The following is a 13,461-nucleotide window of genomic DNA, read 5'->3' as shown; positions in this document are numbered from 1 at the left end:
AAACCTTGCATACTAAATCACAAGCCTATCCCATTTGAGCTAAACCATCTCTGTTAGAATGAATTACACCTTTTTTCATGTCTCCAGCCACTAGAAGGTGCAAGAAATAATCTGGCAAACTTTTGAGTAGGTCTGGCAAACTCTATCGAGTAGCCATCAATGATGCATTCTTACACAAGCACAAATCACATTGCTGGTCCAACAATTTCTATTCCCTTTTCTTGATAAATTACATTGGTTGGAATGTTTTCAGTTTATAAATATTCTTGCAATATTATAAAAAAGTGTTTTTGTTCCTATGGTCAATTTTAAGGAGGGCAGTTCAGTTGATTTAGCTGTAATTTTGGCCATTGGATTCGCTACAACAATCTGTTATTCTTTGCCTCCCAGACATCTATTTGACACAACTTCAAGCACAGCAAGAGTAACTGACTTGACATGCCAGCTATGTGCATTTTTTACTAACATTCCTATTTATTAGATTTCCTGAAGAGAAACTCCAGCCCACACACAGAAGTGACGAATCCCTGACCATTCCCAGAAGCCAAGCAAATAGCGTACATTGGGGAAACTCTGAAGCAGATGGAAACCAACAACAACTCATGCAAAGCAGTACCAGCAAGCAGCTACCCCAGAAAAGAAAGCCAAATTCATCACCATTATCAGTGGTTCAGCTGTCTATAATAATCAAGTAAGGATGTTTAGGATTGAAATATGTAACAGAATCCTCTTTAAAAGTAACAACACTCATCTTTGAGATAGCTGTTAGGGACTTAAATTACTTGAAAGCAGCATTCTTCTGTGTTCCAGCATACAAACCAGAAATGATGAATGCAAGAATTTTGAACTATGAATTTGCAATGGCCAGGTCTTAAAACCCAAACAAACACTCTACAGAACATGCTGTTACTCTGTAAGGTTGGTTTGGGGCCGAGTAAGGGTACATCTGCACAACAGTGTTATTTCAGAATAACTAACGTTATTCTGAAAGAACATAATCCGCAGCTACATTACAAGCAGTTATTCTGACATTATGTTGAAATAATGTCGAGCTGGAGGACTTCTTACTCCAAAACCTGTAACCCTCATTTCACGAGGAGTAAGGGAAGTCAGAGGAAGAGTGCTCTCTCTCAGACTTCCTGCTGTGTAGACCGCGCCAAAAAGCCAAAATAAGCTATTTCAACATAAGCTACACAATTGATGTAGCTCAAGTCGTGTATCTTATTTCGGCTTTAGCCCTGCTGTGTAGATGCACCCTAAGGGAATTTATGATCATGTTTGGAAGATTTTACGGGTGGAGTATTTATTTTTAATACGCACAATTAGAAGTTTTCTATCTAGTTCCTTGTCTCTTGCAAGATAGTGAAGAATGTGATTTCTAGCACAAAACAGCAGTGAGAGCTTTACAAGGCATTTAGGAGTTAAAAATCAATGGGAGTCAAGCCTTTCAAGATCAGCACCAGAAGAGTCTGCCAATTAATTTTCCTCTTTTACTTCTGTCCTCCAAGGAGAAAGATGGTACTGTATTACTATTAAAATAACTGCTACACTTTCCCTATCATCTAGACCTGGGGCAAGCTTCTTAACGGTGGTGGTGACTATTCTCCAAGGCTGTGTCCAGACTCAGGGGTTTTTTCGAAAAAAGTAGCCTTTTTTCGAAAAAACTTCACCTGCGTCTAGACTGCAGCCGTGTTCTTTCGAAATTAAATCGAAAGAACGCGGCTTTTCTTTCGACGGCGGTAAACCTAATTCCACGAGGAAGAACGCCTTTTTTCGAAAGTGCTCTTTCGAAAAAAGGTGTTCTTGAAAGCAAACAGGGCTTTTTAGAAAGAGAGTATCCAGACTCACTTGCTGCTTTCTTTCGAAAAAGCGGCTTGCTTTTTCGAAAGTTCCGCGTGCAGACTAGACGCTCTCTTTCGAAAGAGGCTTGCAGTCTAGACATAGCCCAAGAGAAATGCTGGAAAACCCAGCCTCTGCAATATTGGACAGTAGGCTGGATAATGTCCTGGAGGTCAGACTATAGGGAACAATAATGAATTTTCACGAGGGCACAGATTGAGTGAGCTGAATGACACTTTCCATCTCTATTTCCTATTATTAGTGAGTTGTCTGGTTGGTAGAGTCTAACAGGCCTACAACTTCCTCTCTTACAGCAAAATCAAGGATAGCAGCCAGCTGCAAGAGGTGGATATTTGCATTCCTCATGCTGATCTCACCAGTAATCTAATGCTTATTGAAGCAGCAGGACAAATATGGTAGGACCTTTAAAACTTGTGGTGGTGGGTAATTGTCCAGGGGTAATTGCCTGTAAAGCGCTATCTAAGAGCAAGGTATTTATTGTGTTTCAGGCAGGGTGAAATAACCATTGGGAAGCATTAGCCTAACGGCTATTCTTTTAATAACAGCATGAATGGCATAAGTGTCAATTGTCCTCCATTCACAGGGTAAATCGACTTGTGTTTGTGATGGTCATTGGCACAGGAACAGAGAAGGGCTGTTAGGATGATCAGAGGAATAGAAAACCAACCTTAGCAGAGGAAATTTGAGGAGCTTGGATTGTTTCACCCAACCCAAAGAAAGCGAAGGGAAGATATGTTGGTTCTCTATAAATATATCAGAGGGATAAATACCAGAGAGGGAGAGGAGTTAAGTGCCAAAGTTAACACAAGAACAAATGGATATAAACTAGCCATCAACAAGTGTAGTAGGCTTGAAATTAGATGAAGGTTTCTAGCCATCAGAGAAGTTCTGAAACAGTCTTCCATGGAAAGCAGTGAGCAACTTCAGGTGTTTCCAGACTGAGCAGGATAAGTTTGTGAAGGAGACAGCATGATGAAATTGCCTTCCACGGCATGTGGCCCATCTGTAACCAACAGCTGGAGAAAGCCCCAATGGCTGAAGATGGGGCAGGCTCTGACTTATCACGGAGAATTTTTTTTTCAGCTATCTGGCTGGTGGGTCTTGCCCACATGTTCAGGATCTGGTTGCCATTTTGGGGGCCAGAAAGGAATTTTCCCCTGGGTCAGATAGGATCTCTACCATCCTCTGCTGATCACTATGGGTACATCTACACTACAGAGACGATCGAAGCTGCTGTGTCAATCTTCCAGGGTTCGAATGAGCGGATCTAGTTAAGACAGCTAATTTGAACTGAGAGGGACACTCCAGTCACTGTCAGTAGTCCTGCTTCCATGAGGAGTAAGTGAAGTTGGGGGAAGAGTATTCTCCCTTTGACTTCCTGCAGTGTGGACAGCACCAAAAGTCAAGTTAAACTACTTCAACTTCAGCTACTCAATTAACGTAATTCGACCTTGTCCGGAAGTAGAGACGTACCCTTCCCAGTTTAAAGGAGTGTAAATGGTGGATTCTCTGTAACCTGAAGTCTTTAAATCATGAGTTGAGGCCTTCTGTAACTCAGCCAGAGGTTATGGGTCTAGTACAGAAGAGGAGTGGGTGTTGTGCAGGAGGTCAGACTATATTATCACCATAGCCCCTTCTAGCCTTAAAGTGTAGGAGTCTATATGGGAGTGTGTCCTGTTCAGTACCAATACGCAAAGCTTTTTGACTAATAATCCTCTAGCATTTTGTACAGTTAGACAAGTTGCCGTCTCCCTATTATGGATGGGGAAGCTGCAACCCAGGAAAATTAAGCAACGTGCACCAGGTGGACGATTCTGACTCCAGTTGACCAGTGATCACCACTCGCTTTTGCGCCATGTGATAATATTGTGGGGGGCGGGAAGTGTTCTCTGATTGTTCAAAGCATCAACAAGGTTATGGGCTAGTATTTGGAGCAAGGGTGTAGGAGGCAAGACTAAGAACATGAGACTGGCCAGACTCTCTCTCCCAGGTGACTCCCTGGTTTGCCAGGTCTTGAAGCAAATCGCTTCACCTCTCTGCCCTGTAGGTTATTACCACCATGTACGGGTGAGCAAAGCTGGGTCACATGGCTGTGGTATGGTGTCAGCGAGTGTCAGTTGAGCACATGGAGAGCCTGGAGTTAAATGCAGACTGTAAATACAAAATGCTATTGAGTGCTTTCAGATAGGCTGGCCTGAGTGGGAGGCCCAGCACATAACTGCAGGCAGACAGCTATTCTCTAATGATTTTCAGCACTGGGCGTAGTCCATCCAGCAGCCAGACACCGTCAGTGTTGGATGTCGAGGGGCCAGAAGTATCAGTTCCCCAGCAGCTTTGCAGTCTGAGTAGGCAGTGTGGAAGTCAGTCCGCTCTCTAGATCTTCAGTATCAACTGAGTAGGAAAGAGGGGAGGGTAAAGGACAGGCTTGCATGGAAGATTAGTTCAGTGTCTCATCCTTGCTCCCTGCTGAGCCGCCTCTTGCTCTTTCACTTCTGCTCAGCAGTAAGACTGGCTCTCGCCGCAGCTTTGATGTGCTGCACTTTGCAGCTGCACTGCCAGGCTGGCGGGAAGAGCTTGTTCTGCCCCTACCAACGAGAGCAGGAAATACCCCAAAAGAATCACAGAGAAGACCCAGCTATAAAGCTTGTGTAACACTGACAGGTGGAATCAAACCTGCGACCACTGGAACTTAATGCATGAGCTAAAAGCCAGCTAGAGCTCAGCTAAGTCTGTAGAGCAAACGGTTCTTTCTATAGATCTGCTCTCGGTGCCACTCCAAGGGACAGTCCACCACACCCAGCAGGTGTGTGTGTCACCCTTGGATCTGGAGCTAAACATCCAGGATGATCCTAGTGGGAATTCAAACTGAAAGGATTTGTCTGGTTTCAGCTGGCAACTGTTTTGGAACAAAGCATCAGACTGAGGGCTTAGAGGGCCCCCAAGCTGCTAATCCTCCAGGAGAAGCTAGGAGAGACCAGCCACAAACGAGAGGCCGGCTGAAGTGCTCTAAGGGAGTCTGCTGGCATTGCCTCTAGGGTAGCTGGAGATGTTTTACAGGGACAGCCACAAAACTCTGATCCTGCTGTTCAGACACCACGTTTTAGTCCAGTCTGGGCTGCACAGATGGCCTGGAAAAGCCACCCAGGCAAATGAAGGGCCATTAGAGGCAGAGCAGTGGTCCCCACACTGTCCAGAACCCAACAGGACAAGTCCCTTCCCTGCCTGCAGACCCTCCGCACCCCTGACCTGTGAGGTTAAGAGAGGATAGTGCTGCATGCCCTGTAACCGGCTCCCCCTTGGAAGCACATGTTGGAATGGACAAAGCTGTTTGGTTCAAACCAAGAATCAGGCCAAAGAGCAACTGCCCCTTCTAGTCGGTGTACTGTCATTGGTGTTGGGGTTCAAGCCATCCCATTCATACGTGTGGTCTCTTCTTCCCCCTCCCCAGTGTCTCGCAGTGGAGGGGTCCCCCTCGCCTAGGCTGTCTCTTTCACCACGGGGATCACATAGTGGCTGTGAATGACCTGCGCATACATAGCATTGAGGAGCTTTCCTTGTTCATCAGCAAGTCCGTGAAAAAGGAGGTAAGCCCAAATGGTGATTGGCCTGACACATAGTGGAGGGGATCAGACAGGTGAGCTGACAGCCTCACCAGGCCCCGGGCGAGGTGGTGGGGTGGCCCAGCTCTGCGTTCCCAGAAGGAGTGGGGGCTGGAGTGGAAAGGGTGTGGCCAAGGCAGCCAGCCCTCAACAGTGCCCAGGCTGCACCCTCAATGCCATCCAGTGCACGCCACCCAGGGTGGTGCAGTGTAGCTGTGGGGTGCTACCCCCAGTGGCAATTTAAAGGGCCCAGGCTCCAGGAGTTGTCGTTGCCATAGTAGCGACGGTGGCAGCCAGAGCCCTGGGCCCCTTGGAATTGCTGGGCCCTAGGGCAGCAGCACCATTCTCTTCTACCCCGCACCACCCCCGGTCACCAGGCCTGCGTTCAGGTTACGATTTCACAAGGGCTTCTGCCAAGCCAAGTCTCAGGCGCTCACTCCTGTCAGGCACTACCGAGTGTCACTGCGGTGAGCCAGGTTGCCTCACATCTCCTGGGCCCTGGCAAACTCTCAACAGATATTGATCACCATCATGTGACTGGGGTATTAGCCTGGGAGAGGGGGCCAAAGGTTGTGACTACAGCCAGGAAGAAGATAGTCAAATGACAGCAATCCTGGCAAGTCATTACACCTCTCAAAGACAGACACGGACAGAGTTAACCCTTTCTTGACAGTCTATTTGTGGCACCCGCCCCATCATATACATTTTACATATCTGTGTAGTTCACTGTACAGAACAGTTTAACTTACAACCTTGTGTTTTCACGCACTGAGAACTCCCCAAAGGTCACTGATTTTTTCCATGCATTCTGTGTCCCAAACAGGGAATTTCTTTAGGTGCGGGGGAGGGGGACTCCTTTTTGCCATTTTTAAGCTCTGCAAGGCTTTGTACCCACCCTTTACGCTTGTGTCTGCCAAGCAAATAGCTCAAAACCCACTCAACTTTGGAACTTGTGCAGCAAGGGCTATTTACAGGCCAAAAGGCCACTGAATGTTTTCTCTAATTGATTGTGTGCTAATGAAGTTATAAGCAATAGAAAACTCATTTCTGATCAGGGACAGAGGCTGCTGCTGAGATAGTTTGCCCGGAAGGGGATTGTTCACACAGCAAAACCCACCACTGCTGACTTTGCTGATGATTTCCATTTATGCCTGGAGCTGTCTCCACCCCAAAATCCCCCTCTGTACGATTTGCAACGACACTCCCATGGAATGGAAGGGACAGGGCCACACTGTGATTCCTAAGCAGCTAGAACTCTCCTACAGCCAGTCAATGGATGTTACAGTCCCTCAGCATCCTTTGGTATGAGGCGTTTAGGCTGTTTGCTTCTCAGGGTAGGAAAGTATTGTTGCTTGAAGTGTTTAGTCCCTCGGCAGTTTTACTCATAGTGTTGGGAACAGCCCAAGGTCCTGGATCCCCTTCTCTAACCACTTGGGGTAACTCTCTCTGTTCAGTACTCATCACCATGGGTAGTGGGTGAAGGCCCAGCTGTGGAAGGCAAGCCCCTCCCCTTCTGCTGGAGGCCTGCCTCTGAAGCCATGCCACGCCCACCCCCATCCCGATCCTTCCTGGCCCCCTGCAGGGCCATGGCTGCTGTCCTGTGGTCCCAGACCCAGCCCTTCCCAGTAGCTAGGGAGCAAGACTGCTGCACCACTGCCCCAGGTGGTGGGGGAGCCGGGCTGCCACACCACAGCCCCAGTCTTCCCCTGAGACCAGGGAACAGGGCTGCTGCACCGTAGTCCCAGCCTTCCCGGCAGCTGGGGCATGTAGGCAGTTCTGGGAAGGCAGTACCTTCCCTTGCCTACATCACCGGCCACCCGTGCTCATCACCTTCCATTAGAGGGCTGGAAAGCTCTGCTGTGCTTTTGGTCCAAGGTGGAGAACGACATTTCTCTCAGCTGGGCTGCAATCTTGATACTTGGGATCTCTGCCCCTCCCCCCGGAAGGTCTCTTTGGCAAGGTCTACACTCACGGCTTCTTGCGCAAGTAATATGCAAATGAGCTAAACGTGGAATATCGCCGAGCCTCATTTGCATACCTAATGAGCCACCATTTTTTTCAGAAGAGACTCTTGCACAAGAAGGAGCGTCTACACTGCCCCTTCTTGCACAAGAAAAACCCTCTTGCGCAATGCCGTTCTTCCTGAAAAGTAATAAGTGTAACGGCATTGCGCAAGAGGGGTTTTCTTGCGCAAGAAGGGGCAGCGTAGACTCTCCTTCTTGCGCAAGAGCCTCTTCTGAAAAAAATGGTGGCTCATTAGGTATGCAAATGAGGCTCGGTGATATTCCACGCTTAGCCTCATTTGCATATTACTCGCGCAAGAAGACGCGAGTGTAGACATAGCCTTTATGTTTGGATCTGCTGAGGTCACCCAATGCCAGTGTCGGCTGAGCAGTAGAAAGCCTGTTGCCAATACCAAGAGAAAATACAAATACCACTGTTCATAGAGGAGGGAATTTAGACAGGGAGGTAGGGAGAGACCGGTGGGGACAGTGTTATTGTGTCAAGTGTGGGTTTACTGCGTTATAAAAAGGTGACCCTTGTGTGTGTGTTTTGGTTTGTTTGAAGGTGAAACTCACCATTTGTCGGATCCCAGATTCAGCCATTTTCCATATTAAAGGTTGCTCATGTTCCTAGGTAAGTACCACCAGTGCTTTTGTGTGTGTGTGTGTGTGTGTGTGTGTGTGTGTGTGTGTGTGTGTGTGTGTGTGTGTGTGTGTGTGTGTGATGGTACTGCCCGGTGCTCAGTACAGGCACCTCCAGACGCAGTACCAGCACCTCTTCCCTTGGAGTACCGGCATTTTTTTTTTAAACAAAAAAAACACCAAGTGCCGTCATTAATGCAAAAGAGGTTGTGTCTTCTCAGGATGTTACACCGCGGCTACCTAGCTAAACGGATAGTCGATACAATTTGTATCTACTATGCAGAGCAGTCCTATGGACTAATCATAGACCAGTAGCGGGGGTCACTCCAGGAGCTGGCTTGAGCCAGAACTGAGCAGTCCCGACTCATGCCAGCTCCAGGAGCCATCTGCGCTACAGCTCTGCATTTTAAATGCAGTAAGAGCTCAACAGCTTTTACTACATATAAAATGAAGAGGAGCAGCATCCCGGACCAGTGTGAGTTCAGCAGCCCCAGTTTGTGGCAAACATCCCTGGCTGCTGCAAAGGGGGGCTGTTTGGGGCAGCAGCCTTTCCTATCCTCACATGCTGCCTGTGATAGAGGCAGGGGGCGGGGGGTGTCGCTTGCCTCCCAGAGTTGGTGCTGGGGAGGAAACCAGCTTTTAAGCCGGATCCCCTTGCCCAGAGGAGAGGCATCGCAGGGAAACAGCAGTGTTTCAGCCCACAGGGTTCTTGCTACATTTCAAAGGCTGAAGCGCCGCAGTGGGAGCAAGGGGCAAGAGAGGACTGCTTCACTCCCTGCTCACGCTGTTTCCCCGCTGTGTTTCTGCCTCCCCTCGGAGATGGTGCTGGAGGTGAACCAGCTTTTAAGCCAGCTCCACTCAGCACCAGCTCCTGCTCCCCACTTTTGGAAGCAACTAGCCACTTCCATCCCTAGTGTATTCCTACCCTAATAGTAATGTAACCCCCTAGGCTGAAAGCCATGCACATTTATTCTACAGCAGGTGAGATTTGTGTTTATGTAGGGAGGAAAAAAAAGTTGTGTTTTAATTAATCATGTTTAATGCCATGTGCATAGGGACGTCATTGTGCTAGGGGTTGCACAAACTTTTGTATCGCTCTAAATAGACATGCAGACAAAGCAAACAGGAAAGGGAGAGCATGTGACAAGAGAGAGAGCTCTCTTCATACTCAGTTCTACGCGATCTTCCCAAATAGCCTTCACCAGGCCAGTTGCTGTTAGATGTGTCTGTACAAAGAGTAGGAACTGACTGGATTTGATTTGCCATTTGAAGTCCCGGGCATATATTTTGGGCACGTGACAGTTAATCAGTTAAGTCAAATCAAACAGAAAGGTTGCAGCAAACTTGAAAGTCAAACTGTTGTCTCTAGGCCTGTATACTGCATGGTCTGGACTCACCTTTGTTTGCCCATTAATATCAATAATCAGTTATGAGCCTGGGAAGGAAGAGGGGAAAAACATTCTTTGGGAACACAGCCACATTTTTCCTGTGGGTTCTGCTCTGGGGAGGCAGGATGCCAGCTTTGTGGAGCACAGATGTGGCCCTGGAAAAGTGCCCTGGCAATAAAATGCTCCGCAGCTACGGTGTCTTGATTAGGGCCCCTCCTGTTACAGCCACAGAGAGACTTCAAGAGGTCCCAGCCAGGAGACATGGTTGGGAGATGGGAGCCTGATCCAACCATATTGGGATTCAGTAAGATCTGCACCAGGCTTCAGGTGAATGGGGAGACTGGGGACAGATATTTGGTCTACACTGGATTAGTCATTGCTCAGGGCAGAACATACACGGATTAGGAAAGCAATAGCAGGAAGGGTGTGCATGATAGACATGCAACATAGAATAAGAGGATGTGAACAACTGGCTGTTTGAAAAAGCCAATCTTTTCATTGCTTGACAACTGAGTTAGTGAGTGCAAGAGTGCGATCGATGAAGGGCAGCCGAGTATGAACTAAATCAGATCTGGAGCCAGTCTGGCAAAATTAGAGCGGCTGCCAATTCTATAGTGGCAATCTGTTGCTTTCACAAAGTTTTAAGTTCACTGCAGAAGAAACGAAAAGAGGTCACACCAGTGCTATCACGAGGTTCTCCCCCTCCCCGCCCGCCCGCAACAAAGATGTCTCACATCAATATTCCTGGCTACATACAGCTGCAGTAAAAGCAGGAGCTTGTGTCATGTCAGCCTGATTTGCAACACCCATATATCTATCTCTTCTTCTTGATATGGGAAACCTCTGTAGCGGCACCCACTAATGCAGGTGAAAAGCTGACCTTGAGCTATGCTGTAGGGACTTCTGCCTAAACAAGGGCCACCATGTTCTGCTATCATGCATACCACTTCAAAACAGCATTATAACAAAACAGGGGAACACCTAGCTTGCCACAGCCTACTTGAGAGCAGGGCAGATTTATTTATGCCAGCTAAATCCTCATGTGGCCAAGTCACCATTGGAATTAGCAGAGGTAAACTGCATCAGTAGATTTATCTAAGCTTCAGCTAGCATGCTGCTGGTATCCAGCAGAACAGGATGGACCAAAACTTATCATGGGTGTAAAAAACAGCTACACCTCATATTACACTTTGTCGGGTTGCTCCCTGCTCATTCCAAAACGGCAAGTTTACCCACTGGTGCATCATGTACACTTTGAAATGTCATATGCACTTCTTCCCCCTCCCCCCACTTAGGATTGCAAGTAGGAATAAGAGATCCTCCGGAATAGGGCTTTATTCCGGAGGATCGCGCCAGTCTGGACGCTCTTTTCCAGCTTTCCCCCAAGCCGGAAAAAAGCGGCGGCCATGTTTATTTAAATCCCGCGGGGGATATTTAAATCCCCCGCGCATTTCCCTATTCTGACTTCTCTCATTTCCATAGCTATTACGGGTTATGTGGCCAGTGTAGACACAGCCTTAAAGATTTTACTCGGCTCAAAAAGGCAACAGTATCAATAAAGCAAATCATAACTAATGAATAGTGTTTATACAATGAATTCACTTGATTTCTACTCAGGTCAGTTTCTGAAGGTTCTCTCTTCTGTTTTAGATAAGTGGTAGCCATGAGCGTATTCCTGAAGATGGAAGGATCAGTATTTAATATTTCTATTGCACTTGCACTCAGGCCTCATTGGGTTATGCCCTGTATAAACACATAGAGGGACATGGGTCCTATTTAGAAGGCATCAGCACTGAAGATAGAAGGAAAAAGGACATCGGCTTGAAGACTATCCAGAGTGGTTGTGGGACTGCTTCCCTTTAAATTGTCTTTTTTTGAGCAACATCCCTGGTGTTGCCACAACTCGGTTATTTGACACTGTTCTTCTAATGGCTGGAATGGCTTCAGATGTGATCACTTCTGACCAGGTTGGGATTGCAGTCTTTCCTGGCTGTGCAGACAAATCAGCTTGCCTTCAGGACAATCCTCCAGCCTTGAAAATGGCCGCTGGCCATAGAATTGCAATCGAAAAGAGCTCACTTTTTTTTTTCCTAAGTAGGGAGAAGCAAAGGAGGTACAAACGGTGTGGGAAGTTATTTCCTGCCGCTTCCCAGAGCAAATGTTTGTGAACAGAGGTGCTTACAGGTATATGATCCATCAGCAGTTATCACTGGGGAAAACCCCACTGCAGCCAGGTCTGCACAAGTCAGTTGAAGCAGAAAATGAACCATGCATTCTGCAGCTGCTTGTTATGGCTCCGCTCACTGTTATGGCAAGCGCATTGGTCCTAGAGCAAAATGACGTTTTGGTGGATTTGGCTAACATTGATGGTTCCTTTGTATTTCAGAACATCTGGGATTTATTTCCCTACTTTTGCAAGTCAGAACCACAGTGCTAGCAAGTGATTTTCAGCGGTGGCTTGTTTTCATGTCAGACTGTGCACAGTAGTGATGGGCTCAGTGAACATTACACATGGTGTGCTTTTATTTTTGCTGCAGATTGTACGCTAGTTATAAAATACAGAGGTGAGAGCCACATGGTGAATTAGAGGATGTGATGCAATTTAACATGTTCCTGTGACCTGCCCAGAATTATCTCAGCAGGACTCGCTCTCGGGGTGTGTCTACACAGCACCCTTATCTCAAAATAAGCTACACAATTTGTGCTATGCAAATTGCATAGCTTATTTCGAGGTATTTTCGAAATAGCTTATTTTGAAATTTGGTGCGGTCTACACAAATCCCTTAACTGGGCAAGTCTATGAGTATAAAACACAAGATGTATCGTTTGATGTACGTGCCCTTGTAGTCGTCATGCTCTGTCGTGTAATTGTCTGTGCCCTTTGCCTCACCAACCTGGTATAAGTTGAGCAACCATGCTTTTTATTTTTTAAAAAGCAGAGAACTTCTGACGTGCTGAAGACCAGAAACTGAGGGGAGGGAGCAGCAGATCCTTTGTGGACAGGTTAAACGCAGCCGTGAGAAGGCTGCCTGCCTCCAGCCCTGGCAATCCTGCAAGAATGCCAAACCTGCTCACGTTGCTGATGCTTTTACGAGAAGCTGGTGGGTGCCTGGGGCCAGTGCCGGCAAGATTCTAGGTGTGGCAGCATCTGCCAAACCGGGCACACCAGCTAGGGCAGCAAGGAGGAGGGGAGGTTGGAACATTTGTTGACAAAACATTAACAGGCACCACATATATTGTACTGTGATTTCCCGTCATCTAGATGCCTGCAAGAGAGTGAGTAACTTAAAAGTTAATTTCCACGTTCCCATGACGCACCCTTTCACTCCTAGTTTCTTCTGTCCCTTCTGAAGGGGCAAGAGAGATGCCACAATTCTTCAGAGAGAAGAGGAGCTCCGAGGACACAGAGGCTGTGTCTAGACTGGCAAGTTTTTCCGCTGCTTTGAATTTGCGCAAGAACACTGACGACCTAATGTAAGATTGTCAGTGTTCTTCAAATACAATGACTCTCCCATTCGGGAAAAAGCCCTCTTGCGCAAATGCTTTTGTGCAAGAGGGCCAGTGTAGACAATTGAGAACTGTTTTGCGCAAAAAAACCCCGATGGCAAAAATGGCGATCGGGGCTTTCTTGCGCAAAACTGCGTCTAGATTGGCACGGACGCTTTTCCGCAAAAAGTGCTTTTGCTCAAAAGCATCCATGCCAATCTAGATGCTCTTTTCCACACATGCTTTTCCGTTAAAAGCATTTGCGGAAAATCATGCAGTCTAGACGTAGCCAGGATGTTTAAGGGACTTCTCCAAACTCACAAGCTTGTATTGTGACGAAGACGGTGGGGAAGGCACAAAGTCTAACACACATAATTGTCCTTGGCACTTCCCCTGTGGCCAGACACCCCCCTGGGAACATCTCCTCATGGCTCGTCCCACAGCACTGCTCTGGATTAGTTGGCCAGATGTAGGCCTCTGCAC

General features: G+C 47.3%; 1 protein-coding gene across 2 annotated transcripts in view; it reads left to right on the top strand.

Moving 5' to 3' along the window:
* PLEKHS1 (pleckstrin homology domain containing S1) overlaps positions 1-13,184 on the top strand; it is a 31,229-nt gene extending 18,045 nt beyond the window's left edge. For both annotated transcript variants that reach the window (XM_025190695.3, XM_025190694.3), the window contains 5 exons: positions 482-691; positions 2,154-2,255; positions 5,309-5,444; positions 8,028-8,096; positions 11,143-13,184. In XM_025190695.3, coding sequence (XP_025046480.3) covers positions 482-691; positions 2,154-2,255; positions 5,309-5,444; positions 8,028-8,096 — 517 coding nt within the window. In that variant the 3' untranslated portion in view covers positions 11,143-13,184. The remainder of the gene's footprint in view (positions 1-481; positions 692-2,153; positions 2,256-5,308; positions 5,445-8,027; positions 8,097-11,142) is intronic.
* Positions 13,185-13,461: the final 277 nt, after the last annotated feature.

Source organism: Pelodiscus sinensis, chromosome 8, assembly GCF_052426305.1.
Source record: "Pelodiscus sinensis isolate ZL-2025 chromosome 8, ASM5242630v1, whole genome shotgun sequence".
Classification (NCBI taxonomy): Eukaryota; Metazoa; Chordata; order Testudines; family Trionychidae; genus Pelodiscus; species Pelodiscus sinensis.
Note: the sequence above shows the minus strand (reverse complement) of the source record. Positions and strands in the feature narration are given on the sequence as shown.